The 18,204-nt window shown below is 48.0% G+C and overlaps 1 protein-coding gene across 8 annotated transcripts in view; it reads left to right on the top strand.

Annotated features, from left to right (window-relative positions):
- CLEC16A (C-type lectin domain containing 16A) overlaps window positions 1-18,204 on the top strand; it is a 231,727-nt gene that overhangs the window by 100,058 nt on the left and 113,465 nt on the right. For all 8 annotated transcript variants that reach the window (XM_074382227.1, XM_074382226.1, XM_039478046.2 and 5 more), the window contains 2 exons: window positions 3,181-3,309; window positions 13,216-13,336. In XM_074382227.1, the coding sequence (XP_074238328.1) occupies window positions 3,181-3,309; window positions 13,216-13,336 (250 nt within the window). The remainder of the gene's footprint in view (window positions 1-3,180; window positions 3,310-13,215; window positions 13,337-18,204) is intronic.

Below are 18,204 nucleotides of genomic sequence, written 5' to 3'. Positions count from 1 at the left end.
AACTATATTCACTCCCCCTGGGATGGGAGGTGTCAAGTGAGTCACGAAGAGTCTCTGCTGGGAATAGTAATTTGGGGGTAGTACCATTTTATTGAGGAGTTACTTGGTGCTGGATGTATACAGTATGTGGTACAGATTACATGTCTTCATCCTCATGCCAACCAATGGTAATAGCTACTGCCTTTGTCCCTTTCTTGCTGAATTAGCCTGTTCTCATACTGCTATGCAGAAATACCCAAGATGGGTAATTTATAAAGAGAAGAGGTTCAATTAATTCACAATTCCCCATTGCTGGGGAGACCTCAGGAAACCTACAATCATGGTGGAAGGCACCTCTTCACAAGGTGGCAGGAGAGAGAATGAGTGCAAGTATTAAAAAACGCCAGATGCTTAGAAAACCATCAGATCTCATGAGAACTCACTATCATGAGAACAGCATGAGGGAAACTGCCCCCGTGATTCAATTACTGCCACCTGGTCCCACTCTTGACACGTGGGGGTTGTTACCATTCCAGTTGAGATTTGGGTGGGGACACAGAGCCAAAGCGTATTACTGTACTTGACAGTGAGGAAACTGAGAGAGGTCTAGTGATGTCCCCAGTTCTGCCCGGCCAGTGAGTGGCAGGGCCAGGCTTCCAGAGCAGGACAGCCCATTCCCCCGTGCTTCTCCACGTATTTTGTCCCTGCCTCCCTGTTTGCTGCTCCACTGGAATGTTCCAGCATGGAGCTCTTCCTCTGATCTGCAGTTCCAGCATGGGCTTCCTTCCTTCAGACCATTCACTAGAGTGGAAGGGATTCCGTTGTCGTTTGCCATTTCCTCTTACCCCCAAGACATCCTCCTGCAATGTCATTCCCTACAGTTTAGTTTCCTGTTTGGAAATGTCAGGCTCCTATGGCACTTGACCATGTGGAGAAGCTGGGGCTCCTAAACCCCTGCTCGGTGTCTGCTCTTGACAATGCAACCTCGAGTATGTTGCTTAAATTCTGAGCCTTGATTATTTTTTTTTAATCCATAGGGTAGGGTCCCTACCACACAGACACCCAGGCTGGATATGATAAAGCCAACAAAAGGCCTCCTGTTGAGTCCACACACCACAAATACTCATTTCCTCCCCCTCCTACCATGGGGAGCTTCCCGGCTTTTGTTTGTTTGTTTGTTTTAATCAAACATGTATTGTCCGTCCTATACAATGCTTGACATTCCAGAAAAATGGAAAGGTGCCACACCCTGAAGGATGAGGACCGATTTGTAGATTTGTTGGAAGAAATTTCTTGTCGTTCTAGAGATTTGTATCTGCAAATCAGCCCTCATCGAATACAGCTTCTGAGTGGAAGGAGGTGGGGATGGGCCCTCGGAGGCTGCGTCAAAGTCAGGCCATGACTTGTGACCGACCCTTCCTTTGTTTCCCTTATTGCCTCTGGTTTAATGCAAAAGGTGCAGTGAGGTGATGGTCTAGCGGTGCCCCCAGCAGGCTTGAGGGGTTCACTGGGAAGGTTGTGGGGGCAGTGGGAGTAGCGGGAAAGGGAGCCACAAGTGATTGAGTGAGGCAGGAGCTGCCACCCCTGCTGGGATAGAAGATTGGAAGTGGAGGACCCCAGGCCTCTGGAGGAAAGTACTTAGAAGTGTCCAGAAGAAAAAGGCAAGGAGCATGCGCCAAGTGGCTCCTTGGCCCCCTGGCCCGTTCACCAGACGTCTCAGTCCGTTTTCTGCAACTATACCAGAATACCACAGCCTAATTTATAAAGAGAAGAAATTTCTTATAGTTCTGGAGTTTGGGAAGTCCAGTATCACAATGTGCTGGCATCTGATGAGGGCCTTCTTGCCACATCATCCCATGGTGCAAGGCGGGAGGGCAAGACAGAGCAAGTGGGGACAGAACTCCCTCTTATAACAGACCCACTCTCACCAAAATTGAGCCACACCTGCAGTGACAACATTACTTCGTTCATGAGACCTAATCCTGTCTTCGTAGGCCCTACCTCTCGACACTGTCACACTGAGGATTGTTTCCAACACATGAGCTTTGGGGACACATTCAAAGTGCAGCACCGGGTATCTGGGCAGCCGGGTCCTCATTGTATCCTTGCCCTGTGTGGTCAACTGTACCTAGCAGGAGGGGGCAAGTATAGTAGGTTTGAAGGCCACTTTCTGAAAAGAGAAGACACAAGGAAAGCTTGTGATGTTTGAAAGAGTAAAACGAATTCTGTAGTAAGCTTACCCTTCCTCCATGAGGACATGGAAGTGAAGTATTGGTGTTCAGCAACTCGTGTGCATCCATTACCACTACTGATGCAACAGAGATCTGGGAGTGGTGGCGGGGAGGGGGTGTCCCCTTGTGTCTTAGTCATGAAAGAATGCTTCACAGAGGCAGTCAGCTCTGGCCCAGTGCCGTGACCATGCACCTTCGTCCTCTAAGCTCAGTGTCCCTTCATGATGGGGCGCCAGCACCTGTCATCCAGCAGAAAGTGATCCCAGCAGGTGCCTGGGGCTTAGTAGATGCTCCAAAAACTACTGCGTTTTATTATCCTGGGTAAGAGGTGAAGGGGACGAGGAAGGAAGGAGGAACGTTGACCCTAGGATGGGAATCAGAGGCCCTGGAGAAGGGCAAGCCTGGGCTGTGTCTTGGCTCTGCTACCCACCAACTGAGTGACCTTGGATCCATTTTTCTGCTTCTCTGAGGCTGTTCCTTCATCAGCAAAGTGGGAAGCAGCTTCTCAAAAGCCCTTAGGTCACAGTCTGCGCTGTAGTCAGCTCTTGTTAAAGAGAAGCTGCCATCGCCACAGCTGTTATCATTGCCACTGAAGGACAGAGAGGAGGAGGGAGGTGGCAGGTGGGCTTGCAGCTACAGGGATAAAGCATGCCCAGCCTCCTGCTGAGAATCCCTGTCCCTGCTGAGGGGGAGAGGGAATGCCAGGAGGAGCAAGCAGGGAGGCAACTTCTCAAGGGTCTGTGCTGCTACGTTAATTAAAGGAAAAATCTGCAGCTTAGAAAACCAGAGGCATATTGCTCCCTTATCTGGCTGCCTCTGGGCTTTACCTCAGTGTAAATCCGGGGTTTAGATTACTCATTTAAATTTATTAAATGCGGGTGAAGGTGAGGAGCCTGTGTAACCTCCCCTGGCCCGTTCCTCCTACCAAGCGAGGGACCTGCTTTGAGGTTTCCTGTGATGTCTCTTCTAGATGAAGCCCATGAACGTGGAATATCTCATGATGGATGCCTCCATCCTGCTGCCCCCAACAGGCACGCCGCTGACGGGCATTGACTTTGTGAAGCGCCTGCCATGTGGCGATGTGGAGAAGACCCGGCGGGTGAGTGAGCTCAAGACCTGGCGTCTCCTGGGCCATTGTTCTCCAGAACCACTCCCAGACCAGGCAGGAAAGGCCCTCTTCGTCAAAGTCAAGACCCTGCCCTCAACACAGCTTAGATAGCAGATAGAGAGCACACACTTGCCACCAGACATGACTTTCCAAAGCACGTTGCTCTTTGGAACGTGGGATTTGGCATTCCATTGCATCTGCCACCAAACGTTGGGTGCAGGCAGGTAGCCTTCACCGGTATAGACAGATTTCTGTGAACCGTGGCAGGTGAGGTTGGTATGAAATCTTAGTCCAGCAGCCTCAGGGTTCCTAGAGATGGTGTGATATTAAGGCATCTCCCTGCTCTTGGGAGTCAAATAAAATATGCATCTGGCCAGCTGCAGGAGAGATGCGTGTGAAGAGATGAGTTCTCAGAACAGCTGCAGTGTGTGCTTCTGTTATCAGCCCTTTTTTTCTGAAGTATGCGCTCTAGGAAGCAGAATTTGCAAGGCTGTTCATGGTATTTTATCTCCCGGTAAGATCAGAGTTTCTTTCTTAGAAAGCACCATAACCTTTTCCTAGAAAATCATTCCCTGGAGACATGAATATTTGTGGATAGTTTAGAGGAATTCATTGCATGCAGCTCCCCCTGTCAGCCTTTATCATCTGCGTTAATTGGTGTGTGACGGAGGTGTTTCACTTTTGGATTTTGCAAAGCAGGAATGACCTGTCATTTGCACCTCAGACTGAGGAATCTGAACCTTCCTCCCCACAGTTGGTGATTCTGCCTCAGCGGCCTGGGGGTGCAGAGGAAGTGGGACCATGTGTCTTAAGTCAATCTCCATTTCCAACTGTCTGACCAAACCCACAAGCCTCACCGCAGGACCCACCCTGTCCTGGCCACTGACGCCTTCCTTCCATGTACTCCCAGCCAGGCACATGATTCTGTTAGTGGGTGGCAGTGTTTGCATTGGGCGTTCTGGCATCAGCTTTCACTGGAGGACTGGTTCTGACAAATGTCTGTATGTTGCTTCCTGATGCTGACATGCTAACCCCCAGCCAGGACTACAGCATCCTGTGCCTAGAAGGTCCTGCCTGGAAGATCCCCCCAGCCCCTGAGCCAAAAAGGTCCCGAGGCCTGAATGCTGAGCACGGCTTCTTTGGGTTCCACTCTGCCATTTTTTTTTTTTTTTTTGGTGGCTACAAAGAGCTATGATCCAGCCTGGAGTGCCTGGTATGCAGTGGTGCGATCATACCTCACTAGAGCCTTGAATTCCTGGGCTTCCACTGTCTCAGTAGCTGGAACTACAGGCGCAAACTACCATATCTAGCTAATTTTTTTTTTTAAATGGAGTGTTGCCCTGTCTCCCAGGCTAGAGTGCAGTACCATGATCTCGGTTTACTGCGTCCTCCACCTCCCAGGTTCAAGCGATTCTTCTGCCTCAGCCTTCCAAGTAGCTGGGACTACAGGCATGTGCCACCATGCCTGGCTAATTCTTGTATTTTTAGCAGAGCTGGAGTTTCACCATATTGGCTAGATTGGTCTCGAACTCCTGACTCATTATCCGCCCACCTCGGCCTCCCAAAGTATTAGGATTACAGGTTAATTTTGTAAATGTTTTATAGAGATGAGGTCTCGTTAAGTTACTCAAGCTGGTCTTGAACTCCTAACTCAAGCTATCCTCCTGCCTTGGCCTCCCAAAGTGCTGGAGTTACAGATACGCACCACCACACCTGGCCCACACTCTGCTTTCTTTTGCTTCACAGTTCATCAGGGTTTTTCTTACCACTTTTGTGAATGCATAGCCTCTGCTAAGAAGTAGATCAATTTAGATCAATTTAAATCAGTTATTTATGTGGATTTCTTCTTTTAATTCTATAATCACCCTAGGAGATTTACATTGTTATTATCCCCATTTTACAAAGGAATTCTTTTTTTTTTTTTTTTTTTTTTTTTTTTTTTTTTTTTTTTTTTTGAGACAGGGTCCTGCTCTGTCACTCTGGTGGCGTGCAGTGGTGTCATCTCAGCTTGCTGCAACCTCCACCTCCTGGGGTCAAGTGATCCTCCCACCTCAGCCTCCTGGGTACCTGGGATTATGGGCGTGTGCCACCACACTCTGCTAATTTTTATATTTTTTGTAGAGATGGGGTTTCGCCATGTTGCCCAGGCTGGTCTCGAACTCCTGGACTCAAGCAATCTGCCCACTTCAGCCTCTCAAAGTGCTGGGATTACAGGTGTGAACCACTGCACCCGGCCCACAGAGGAATAAATTGAGGCATGGAGAGGTCCAATGATTTGCTGAAGGTCACCCAGCTAGTGAGTAGCTGAGCCATGAGTCAGCCCAGGCAGTGTGGCCCCCAGAACCTAGACTCTTAGGCACTCTGACCCACTGCTTCCCACACTGCCTTCTTTAGATCTACTAGCTCTGCTTAGGACACAGGGACGTCAAAAACACAGCCCCAGTCCTGAAAGGATCAGTCTAGAAGGCAAAGTAAAGAGACAGAGGCAGGCCATGTGGCTCGGGCCCTTATTCAAGCAGCATTAGGTCAGATCACTAATCCCTCCTAGAGCAGGAAGTGGGACAGACACCAGATAGGGAGGCACAGGCCCAGAGAGATGTGGCACGTTCTGGCACCTCCACGGTGGTGATTGAAGCTGGAGCCCACAGTGGGATGTGATGGGCCCGGGGGTGCTGGCAGGAGCCAGATCATGGAGGCTTTGGAGCTCCTTGAGAACCTTGATTGTCACCTCTTAACACTGTTTCATAACCTCGTGGCCTGCTGGGCTCGGGCAGGTGGTCCTGAACCAAGGCGAGAAATGGGAGAAATGCAGGAGTGAGTTTGTCTGACATGTAGCAGAGGGTATGTTGCTTCTTGTCTGCTCTGAGCTACTGTGTGTCTTCATTTGTTAAGTAGAATGTGTCTGCCTTTCCAGAGTTATTGTAAGGACTCAGCAGAAGGCCAGTGACAGGTCTTGATGATAGTCTCTTTACCCCTCACATGTCACATAGTTGCAGCTTCCCCCGGGCTGTCTGGCCACCTCCCTTGCCCTGGATAGGATACACAGCCCAAGTGACTAGCTGAAGCACGGGTAGAGACCTGGAACATCTCAGCTTCCCTAGAGTCTCTTTGCCTGTCTGACCAGTTTCCAAAAGCAACTCTCAAGTCCTCCCAGGGTCCCTGGGTAGGAGAATGATATAAAAGCAGGCAGGCTACCTCAAAGTCAAGGCATCCACTTTAGAAGAGCTTCCTTTGTAACTTTAAGAATTTATTTCTGAAGGGTAGCTTTGGCCACTCATCTCACTACAGTTCCTGTTGCAAGGTAGCCATCTAGAATCAGCCAGAAGCTGAGCTCCTCAGTCATACTTCAGAAATCGGAACACAGCAGTGTGCTTTGAATTTGAGCTAAAGGAAGTTACATGGTTTAGCAAGCAATTGAGGGCTTATGCGGTTTGTTTCAAGTTCTTCGCTTGTGTCCAAAGAACATTCCAAGCTATCCCTTTGGATTCAGAGGTTTTCTTTCTTTATTTCTTTTATCTCCCCCCCGACCCCACCAAGTAGACTTTTTATAGGAGGCTGATCTTTTCAGAAACTCTACCCTTTATTTTCCTTAAAGATTTGTCAAAGAAGTTCAAACAATTCTTTCTGGCAAATCATTCCTAAATATTCATAGATTTATCAAAGAGCTACTAGATTATTGCTTGGTGCCAAATACTGTCTGCCTGGGGGTGCAGAAATGAGCAAGCCATGTCCCTGCTCTCTCTATACCTCTCTCTTTATCTAGAGAGGTAAAGTTTATTAGCAAGTAAGTGAATAGCAGGTCTGGTATCAAACCACAGTCAGAGCTTTAGAGGAAAGAAATAGCCTGCTATAGCCAAGGGCTGAGAAGCAGTCCTCCTGCAGGTAGAGTGATCAGAAGAGCTGCTCTGCAGAGGTGACATCTGAGCTGAAACCTGGAGGGTGAGGAGGAGCCAGGAAGGTTAAAGTGATAAAGGAGGCACTTTGCAGACAGGGAACAGCACATGTCCGGTCCCTGAGATGCGACAAGTACGGCGTGTTCAAGAAGCACAGCAAGTGAGCGGGGGGCAGCAACAGAAGAAGATGGTGGCAGCGCTTTGCAGGCCATGGGAGGTATCTCACAATAAAGCAATTTTCCCTCTTGGTCTAACTGACAGAACTGTTTTCCTTCTTTACCGCTTCTCTCAAGTCCCCCTGCATGTGGGGTGGGTCCAGCCCAAGCCCAAAGTTCTGCTTGAATGTTCTCACTGGACCCCAGCAGTTCCAGTGACCTTCATTTTTTATTTTTATTTTTATTTTTATTTTTGGAGATGGAGTCTCACTCTGTCACCCAGGCTGGAGTGCACTGGCATGATTTCACTGCAACCTGCACCTCCAAGGTTCAAATGATTCTCCTGCCTCGGCCTCTAGAGTAGCGTGAACCAGCATGCCCAGCTGATTTTTTTTTTTTTTTTTTCGTATTTTTAGTAGAGACAGCTCTTCACTCTGTTGGCCAGGTTGGTCTCGAACTCTTGACCTCAGGTGATCCACCCACCTTGGCCTCCCAAAGTGCTGGGATTACAGGCGTGAGCCGCTGCGCCTGGCCCCCTCGTGCATTTTAAAAACGACATCACTTACTCTTTCTTTCAACATAATGATTGACCATTTTCTAGGTATCAGGCTCTGAGTAAGGTGCAAGACTAGAACAATGAACAAATAAAATAAATAAGACCAAAACAGCAAGGGCGCCACTGAGCCATGCCAGCTAAGAAGGGAAATTCATGTTGAAGTGAAGGTCACTGGAGCTGCTGGTGTCCAGTGAGAACATTCAAGCAGAACTTTGGGCTTGGGCTGGACCCACCCCACATGTAGGGAGACTTGAGAGAAGCGGTAAAGAAGGAAAACAGTTCTGTCAGGTAGACCAACCGCGGTCAAAGCCCAACTCTAGCTGCATGACCTTGAGCGAGTCACTCTCTTCCTGGAGCCTCAGGTCCCTCGTGTGTCCTACTTCTCAGCTGTTGGCCCAGGGTAGATGAGAGTGGCTGTGAAGCGACAAGCCCAGGGCCTGGCAGACAGTAAGCACTCAGGAAGCGTGGCTGAACAGAAATGCAGCAGCCTAGTATCTAAGGTGGGAAAGAAAAGGAGTCTTTAATGATCTAAATCAACTGAAGCTTAATGCCAGACAAAAGAGAGTTAGGAATAGGAGTTTTTGGTGAATATCAAAATCCAAGTTTGAGCCACTAGCCATCCATATATAGTCATCTTGGAAGCTGTTCTGAAACAAATGTATTTGCACGAGGTTTTATTTGTCCCCATGCTGTTTCCCTGTTCCCTTCTAAAACCACAAGCAGTTTTTGTGTTTATCACTACTGACCTTAAGGAAATAGGAGATGTTGCTTTTTTTTTTGGATGCGTATTACACAGTAAAGAAAATACAATAACATCTCATAAAATTTCAAAAGTAAAGGGAAAAGAATTTCTCATGATCTCATCACCCTACACAAACAATACTTAGACATCTTTTGTGCTCCTCCCATCTATGTCTGTAGAGAATGTCCCAGGGTCTTGCTTTCATCCCTTCTCCTTTTTCTTCTTTTCATTGTAGCATAAGAAGTTCTTCATGTTGTCACAGTTCAAATAAGTCTGATTTCTTATGGCCTCATAAAGAAAGGTTTATCTGGCATTTTCCTGCAAGTAGACATTTTGGTTGCTTCCAGTATTACATTATTTTCAGCTACACTATAATGAGCAGCTTCATGAATACAGTGTTTTTCTTTCTTTTGAATTATTTCTTTAGGATAAGTTCCCAGAAGTGGAATTTCTGGTTCAAAGGGTATGAACGTGTTTTTTTCATGACTCTCTGCACATTGCCAAATTACTTTTCCGAGGGGCTGTGCCCACATTAAACTGCTTTGCACTTTTTTAAGAATGACTGACTTTGACAGCTACGTGGCCTCAGTGGGCTTCTAACCTGAGAGACTGTTGCCTAAACTGGGTAGCTTGCACACGCAGCAAAGGACGAGAAGGGAGAAAACTGAGCCCTTGTTCCAAGCCAGCTCTGGGGCTCAGCGCATCACCGGTGCCATCCCACTGTACTTGCATGGTGGGTGCCCCGTTTCCAGAACACAAGCCTGGACTTGGGCCATTCACGTGCTTACCAAGCCCCAGCTTGAGCCACCCACTTTCCCCTGCTCGCTAGACTGATTCCCCCGTGACACTGAGTTTGCCAGTTTGCTTCCAGACTCACTGAAGCAAAGAAACTGGAGAAATCTCTTTCTATTTGAGCTTGGTCAGCTGTCATCCTCTTCAAAATCTAACCTGTTCTTCCTGGGTCAGTCCTTCCTGGTATTCTGTGGAAGACTGAAAGAATAATAATTTCTTTTTCCTTTTTAATAATTCTTGTACATTTACCTCTTTACTTAGCAAAGAAAAGCACTCAGTAAAACCCTGGGTCCCAAACCTGAAATCTTCTCGAGGTCAAGGAGCGTGGTGGGTTGGTTGGAAGAACATGGAGCGTGGTGGGTTGGTTGGAAGAACACAGAGCTTGGAATCCAGTTATTCATTGAGTGACCTTGGGCAGGCTGCCTGTCATTGCTCAGCTTTGGTTTCCCCATCTGCAAAATAGGAACTACACAGGGTCATTAAAAGAGAGCACACTGTACAGCTGGCATAGTACCTGGCATGCCATGGGGAGCCAGAGAGTGGTTATTGTTTTAGGGGGTGGTCAGATGAATTGTATGGCTCTTCTACTCATATTTTAGCTTTCTTTTGTGAATCCACAGAGTTGTGGGGCTGCCCGATGTGACTACCAAACCCTTATAACCCCCCTGTCCCCATGGGAGCCCAGCTTTTGCCTCTAGTGGCGCTCCCTGCCCTGTGGGAATCAGCCCTCCCCACATTCATGGGCGTGGCTTCTCACATGTTCTTCCCTCTCTTAGGAGTTGGGGCAGGAACCAGGAAAAGTATTGAGGGATTTTATTGTACAGACTTCCCTCAATATCCATGGAGAATTGGCTGTAGGATTCATTCCCCCAAGGATACCAAAATCCACAGATGCTCAAGTTCCTTATATAAACGGCATAGTGTTTGCATGTAACCTACACACATCCTCCTGTCGACTTTAAACCATCTCTAGATTACTTATAAAACCTAATACAGGGCCGGGCGCGGTGGCTCAAGCCTGTAATCCCAGCACTTTGGGAGGCCGAGGCGGGTGGATCACAAGGTCGAGAGATCGAGACCAACCTGGTCAACATGGTGAAACCCCGTCTCTACTAAAAAATATAAAAAATTAGCTGGGCATGGTGGCGCGTGCCTATAATCCCAGCTACTCAGGAGGCTGAGGCAGGAGAATTGCCTGAACCCAGGAGGCGGAGGTTGCGGTGAGCCGAGATCGTGCCATTGCACTCCAGCCTGGGTAACAAGAGCGAAACTCCGTCTCAAAAAAAAAAAAAAACCTAATACAATGTAAATGCTATGTAAATAGATTGTTATACTGTACTGATGAGGGAATAATAAGAAAAAAGTTTGTACGTGTTGAGTACAGATGCAGCCATCCACTTTTTTTTCAAATCTTTTTGATCTGCATTTGGTTGAATCCAGAGATATGAAACCCATGGATACAGAGAGCCGACACTATGTGTTTTATATTCTATTTTATATTTATGATGACTGCTGATTATTCATGTGTTGTTTGCAGAGCAGAAGCAGGTACTGGCCCGTATTGGGAGCCAAATTCTGAACTTTTAAAGTATTTGTTTGAAGTTTACAGTTGTTCAGAGTGATGGGCTACAGAAAGCCACACATGTTTTATTTTCCCACCCACCTACTCTGGTCCTGTGTGAGTTATTTACCTTCAGAACCCTGAGAGGAATGGAGGTTTGGGCATAGAAATAAGCATCTCCTTGACTTGGACCTGGCTGTGATGGGCCTTTTCCTTTCTTCCTCATCCTTGTGGTCATGACTTCTTGAGAGCTCAAGCTGCCAAGTATTTCAGGTGACCACCCAGGTCTTGGGCCTTCGGTACTTGGGCTGCCATGGATGTTTAAGTTTCCTGGTGCACTTGGTTAAGCAACACAAGTGTCATACGTTCCTGAGTTCACACCCAGCTCAGTCACTTAGCAGATGTGTGAACTGAAATTGTACCTCTAGCTCTGTTTCTTTCTCCATCAAATCTTAAAGTTACAATAAGATGTTCATAGTTCCTGCCACAGGAACTGTGGTTAATAAATAGAAGTTCTTTCGAATGTTTTAGTGGAATTATACTTTTTTTCCCCGATTGTTATGGATGTCTTTATGAAGACTGTACTTTTAAAAACTGTTAACAATCAGATATGAATGCTACCATCACCATCATCATCATTGTAACATGAGAGCTGATCTTTATCTAATGCTTTATGGTCTACTGAGGGCTGCACTGCCTTTGCATAGGACCAGGAGATAGGATTGCTCTTCCAGTTTCAACATTAGGAGATTGCTCCGAGGTCTCCCACTGGTTAGGGCCCAAGGCAGCAGTGGGTGCAAGCAGGCTGGTCAGCTCCTCATTGACTGGGTATGAGGAGGCAGTGTGAGTGCATCTCTTTGCACACAGTAATTTGTCCCCCTTGTAGTTTTAGAAGGCACACTGCTGTATAGAGGGCACCCTCCCCTCACCTAGGTCCAGACTGGAGCCCTCAGAGCCATAAATAAGACCCAAAGGTTCACTGGGATTTGCCTTTACAGCTCCCTGGTGGTGACAGTGGTTTGTCCCCTCACCCCACTGCGCTGGCTGCTTTCCCTCCTGCTTTATCTCAGAACCTCCTAGCAGGCCTGCAAGCTGTCATGCCCATTTCACAGATGAGGAAAAGGAAGCTCACAGAAGTCAGGGGACTTGCCCAGCCTAGTGGAGCCGGGAAGCCGATGTAGACCTTGTCTGTCTGACTCTGGAGCTGTCCCCCGCGGGCACTGCACCCTCAGTCAGGCCCAGCAGCTGTGCATCAGGGAGAGAGGCCTGCAGGTAGCCTCTCTCCGTGGACTGAGGCCAGGGACTGCCCCTCTGCCTCCTGGCTCTGGAGGGCCAGGTGGGCAGGGCTGGAGGCTGCTCTCTGCACACACTCTTCTGGCTGCCGGGACTCGGCTTTGTTTCTGCTCTTTGGAAATAACTGATGGTCACACAATTCTGACCAGACACCACTTCCATGGGCCAGGAATCCCTGTGCTGGCGGATCCACCTCTGCCCCTGCTCCGCTGGCTGGGAAAGCCTGAGGGGCATTCAGGGAACCAAGGTGACTGCTCACCTGCCAGGTGCAAGGTCTCTGCCCCATCAGCAGCACACTCCCTGTCACAAGACCAAGGGACCAGGAGTTAAAGAGACTTACCCAGGGGTAGGATTTTTCTCAGGTTGCAGGCCCTGCAGACCACTGGGATTTCATTTCACCCTCTTCTGTCTGCTCCACCCCCATATTCAGTAGGTAGGAGCTTGAAACACTTTTGGAATGATTGGGTTTTCCAGAGTCCATGCTGGTTTGGTTGGGACAGACTTGGGGTGTAGCCCTTGCTAGAAGCATGGCTTGGGGCGGGTCACTTCACCTTCTTAAAGCTCAGTTGCCCGGTCTATGAAATGGGGCTGACTGTTGGGCAGGACTATTACAAAGGTCACTTGATACTTGGGGACAAGGTCCTGGCAGATGACAGTGCTCAATTCAGGTAAAGTAACCCAGACCTGAACCTGTGGATAACTGAAAACAGGCTACTCCCCCTTTGATTTCTTTTGTTTTGCTGTAAAAGCAAACACCAGAATCACAATACCTGAAGCAGTGGGCTTTGTGGTTTTTCTTTCTTTTCTTTAAGTAGAGAGTCATTGTGTAATTTCTTGATAGGGGGCATCTCACTGAAATGACTCTGCAATCTCACTCTTCTCTGCTCTCTGAACTGTTGGTCCAGGCCATCCGGGTATTCTTCATGCTGCGTTCCCTGTCACTGCAATTGCGAGGGGAGCCCGAGACACAGTTGCCGCTGACTCGGGAGGAGGACCTGATCAAGACCGACGATGTCCTGGATCTGAGTGAGTTGGCTGCTCTGAGTCACAGCAGGGGGCTGGGTGACATGGGACACGGGACACCGCTCTGCTGATCCCATGCCGCTGGGAGGGCCAGTGTGCAGGCTACATTTTGTACTATTACTGAGCTGTGACCATGAGCCAACAGTGTGCATGTCCCATGCACTCTTCGAAGAAGAGGCCCACAGGTTCTTTGAGGTCAGTCTGAGGGTTCTGCTTTCACAACCAGCTGGTTCTCTTAAAAAGTCTCCGCAGGGCAACTGGGGGCTCAAACAAGGGTGAACAAACTCCAGGGTTCCTGCCCTCCCTATAAACATAGTGGCACCAGTATGGTTGGTTTTGTATATTAAGCATTTTCTATATGATTCCAATGATAAAAGGGTTCTACTGCTAAAGAAAGCAACGTGTAAAAAGCAAATCACCAGTGTTGAGGTAAGGGTGAAGGCTTTGGAGGCTGGAGAACCATGTGCTCAGCCCATAACCTTGAACTGCTTGTTCTACTGTGTAGTGCCTCCGTGTTCTTATCTGCAGCATGAGGCTGAGCTTTAAAGAGACAGTGGGTGTACAGCCTGACCTTGCTCCTGGAATGCCTCTTGTATTTGTATAACTTTCTCTTTCCTCCATTTGCTGCAGGGCACAGGCACACCAGTGAGCGGCATGGTTTTCTGTTTCTTAAGGGCATTGTGGTATATTAGGAGTCTTTGTTATATGAGACAGAAAACCCAACTTAGGCTGGCTTATGGAAAAGAAAGGGAAATTTGCTTATGTCACTGCGAAGTCCAGGAGTTAGCTGCCTTCAGGCATGGCTGGATCTGGGTGCTCAGTGTCATCAGGAAGCTGCTCTGCTCCATCTCTGAGTTCTGCTTTCCTCTGTTCCAGCTTCACCCTCAGGAGGGTTCTCACCAGGTAGTGGCAAGGTGGCCATGAGCAACCCCAAGATTTGTTCAGGCAGCTAAGCAGCCCTGATGGAATGAGAGCTTCTCTTCCCCTTTAATTCTCTCAAAGTCTGGGGTAGAGATGTTACTGGCCTAGTTTGGGCCATCCCTGAACCAGCCACTGGTCAGAGGAATGTGACTCACTGATGGCCTAAGCTAGGGATGGATGCCCAGCTCTGGAGTTGGGTGGGGGCAGTTCCTTTTGAACCCCGTCACTTGAGAGAGGAAGGAGACAGCCCTCAAAGGAAAATCAAAGAAGGGATGGTGACTGAGTGGGCATAAAAAGCTCAGGCCCCTCTCTGTCAGGTTGTTGTTGCTGTTTTAAATCAGCTTTATTGACGTATAATTTACATACAAAAAATTCCCCCAAGGTTAGTATGTCATTCAATGAGTTTTGACAAAACTATGGCATTGCTATCTAGACCCTGCTCTGTATTCCCTTGAACAAATGGCTAGACCGCCACAGCCTGTTTCCTCTTCCGTAACATGAGATGGTCTTTCTTACAGTACAGAGTTGTTTTGAGGATTGAATGAAATAGCATATGAAATATCTGACCAAGCGTGGTGCCTACTGTGTAACTGTACTCAGCAAACTGTAGTCAGTATTACAGGAGATTAGCGCGTGAAGAGCATAGCACACCGCCTGAAACATCGAAGTTCTCAGTGAATGAGGACTGCATGTTACCTGGTTGTCTAGTTTCTTTTTCTGGCCTTCTTGTTTATGTTGCATTTTTCTGTTGGAAGAATAAAGAAGCCGTGACTTCTCTCCGCCCGCTGCCCATCTCCTTTGGCCCTTTGCCCTTGAGAAATGGCTACAGGGATCTCTCTAAGGGTTTAAATTGATCGAGTTAACTGCAAAGAATCGTAAACCAGTCTTTCTCTGATTTGATTCAAGGAGAGAAAGGCTTGCCTTTAAGGGTGGGGGCCGGAGGGCACTTCATCAGGGCAGCAAGAATGTTTGCATCCGTGAAATGGAATTAAATTTTATGCTGGGAATTCACATTCCTTCCCTCCTCCCCCTAGGAATGGCCTGCTGAAATAAAGGTTAAAAGTTTTTCACTTATCAATTTTAATTGATTAGATTGCTAGTTGAGATCACTTAACTGAGCCTTTTTGGGTAGTTGGCCATTAAGAAAGTAATGGCTGTTTGTCTTTGCCCAGCCTGATTGCAAATTATGTCTTTTGCTAAGGAGGGTGACATCTAGAAAATACTAGGGATTATGGATGTTGAAAGCACGTGGTACTAGAATACGATATGCCCGTGTTGTTGTTTATGGTGTTTTTTTTTTTTTGAGGGAGGGATTGTAAATGCTGGAGCTTCTCCTCGCCTACCATTGCGGGAGAGAATCAGCCTACTCTGCAGTCTGACCAGATGCCTTCTGTGTGTACAAAATACAGGTGAAGGACAGGTGAAGCCATTCTTACTTGCTGCATGACTGGAAGCTGGGCATGCTTTTGTCTCCTGTATGAGCTGGAGAAAGCTGACTCAGGGAGAATTGTTAGGGACTGGTCACCGTTCTCCTGACTCGATGTGGTCTGCCAGGCTTAAAGGAATGCTGTCTCCGCACAGCAGGAGAACACGGCATAAAGCGTGTTCACTGCCCTTGTCACACTTCAGTCAGAAATGACAGCATAAAGGATATTCCCCAGAAGCCACCACAAGTGCTTGCTGACCAGCAGCAGGTCTCCAGGCCGGGTGTGACAGGCAAGCTCTGGCATGAAAGGTGGCTTCTGAAAAAAAAACAAACAAAAAAAGATGGCTTCTCACGGGAAGCCTCAAAGACATGTTCACCACGCAGAAAAGAGGCAAACTGGTCATGTTTAAAGTGAAGCCTGTTTTGTTTTTCACTAGAGAGGAGAGTGTCACAGGGCAGGGGTCAGGAACTGGCAGCCACGTGTGCCACATCTGTTGGAGTGATGGAGGGCTGGGCTGGGAAGAAAGGAGAGAGGAAAGTGGAAGGAAGTTGAAGGAAGGGAGGGATTGGAGGAAGAAGGGGTACGGGAGGGAAGGGAAGAGGAGAGGAACCAGATAAAACAGTAGATTTCTAGAGGAAATAGCATCATGAATCTCCATACACCCAGCCCTCAGCTTCAGTCGTGTTTACTATTTTGCTAAGTTTTATTTTATCTGCCCTTCCATCTATTTTAAATACACCACTCACGCAGGCAGTGTATTAAAGCAAATGGAAGACATCATATTACTGTATGTAGAAATACCTCTCTCTAACAGAGAAGGACTTGGCATTGTTCCTCTCAATGGAATTGGTTGCCACCGTTTGCAAACGGAGTGCTTCCCAGCCCCAGCTGCCAGTTTGGGCAGGAGGCCAGGGTGCAGGGGCCCTGTAGACAGGGACTGTGCTTACCTGTATGCTGGTCTTGTTGACATTTGATTTTGCAACCGCTGGTGTCATTGGAGTAATCAGCTTGGCAGTGTGCCCCAGAGTCTTCATGCCTGTAAGGCTCCGTGGCCTTACCTTTGAAATGGTTCTAGGGCTGGATGTGGTGGCTCACACCTGTAATCCCAGCACTTTGGGAGGCCGAGGTGGAAAGAACACCTGAGCTCAGGAGTCCAAGACCAGCCTGGGCAACAAAACGAGACCTCATCTTTACTGAAATAAAAAATAAATAAAATAAGCCAGGCATGGTGGCACACACTTGTAGTCCCAGATACTTGAAGGGCTGAGGTGGCAGGATCTCTTGAATCTGAGAAGTCGGGGCTGCAGCGAACCCTGATCATGCCACTGTGCTCTAGCCTGGACAACAGAGTGAGATCCTCTCTTAAAAAAAATAAAAACAGCCAGGCACGGTGGCCCAAGCCTTTGGTAATCCCAGCACTTTGGGAGGCCGAGGCGGGTGGATCATGAGGTCAAGAGATCAAGACCGTCCTGGTCAACATGGTGAAACCCCGTCTCTACTAAAAATACAAAAAATTAGCTGGGCATGGTGGCACGTGCCTGTAATCCCAGCTACTAAGGAGGCTGAGGCAGGAGAATTGCCTGAACCCAGGAGGCGCAGGTTGCGGTGAACAGAGATCACGCCATTGCACTCCAGCCTAGGTAACAAGAGCGAGCTCCGTCTCAAAAAAAAGAAAAAAAAGAAAAAAAGAAAAACAGCCGGGTGCGGTGGCTCAAGCCTGTAATCCCAGCACTTTGGGAGGCTGAGGCGGGTGGATCACGAGGTCAAGAGATTGAGACCATCCTTGTCAACATGGTGAAACGCCGTCTCTACTAAAAATACAAAAAATTAGCTGGGCATGGTGGCACATGCCTATAATCCCAGCTACTCAGGAGGCTGAGGCAGGAGAATTGCTTGAACCCAGGAGGCGGAGGTTGCAGTGAGCCGAGATCGCACCATTGCACTACAGCCTGGGTAACAAGAGCGAAACTCCATCTCAAAAATAAATAAATAAAATAAATAAATAAATAAATAAATAAATAAATAAAAACAAAAAAAATGGTTCTAAAAGACTTTCCAAGGAGGGCTGTTGAGCTCAAATGATTACCACGTGTAAAGCTCACAGCACCATGCTTGACATTTAGTAGGTGCTCAGTGAGTGGGAGCTGGCCACATCCCTGCTACAGGTGTTGAGCACACAAGCTGTGACTCATCCCGCTGGGCTCCATGGGGCTGTCATTTTCTGCTTAAACAACACTCTGAGGACGGTATCTGAAACATTCAAGTCATCGCCCAGATGATGGCACTGTTTTGAGGGGTAAGAAAGACAGCTCTGGCTGCTTTGGCCAGAGGAAGGGACCTATGTCCCATCTAGACTGTGGGACTCCCTCCCTCCAGTGTGCTCCTGACGAAGGACAAGCAAGCTTTGAGGAGAAACCACAATTTCCTTGGGATTGACCTCAGAGCCTCCTTAAGGGATTTTGCCTGCTTCCAAATATCATGAGCAACCACAGTACGGGAGAAATCCGTCCATTATCCATACAC

Source organism: Saimiri boliviensis, chromosome 12 (genome assembly GCF_048565385.1).
Source record: "Saimiri boliviensis isolate mSaiBol1 chromosome 12, mSaiBol1.pri, whole genome shotgun sequence".
NCBI lineage: Eukaryota > Metazoa > Chordata > Mammalia > Primates > Cebidae > Saimiri > Saimiri boliviensis.
The sequence above is the reverse complement of the archived record's forward strand: the minus strand, read 5'-3'. Positions and strand labels throughout refer to the sequence as shown.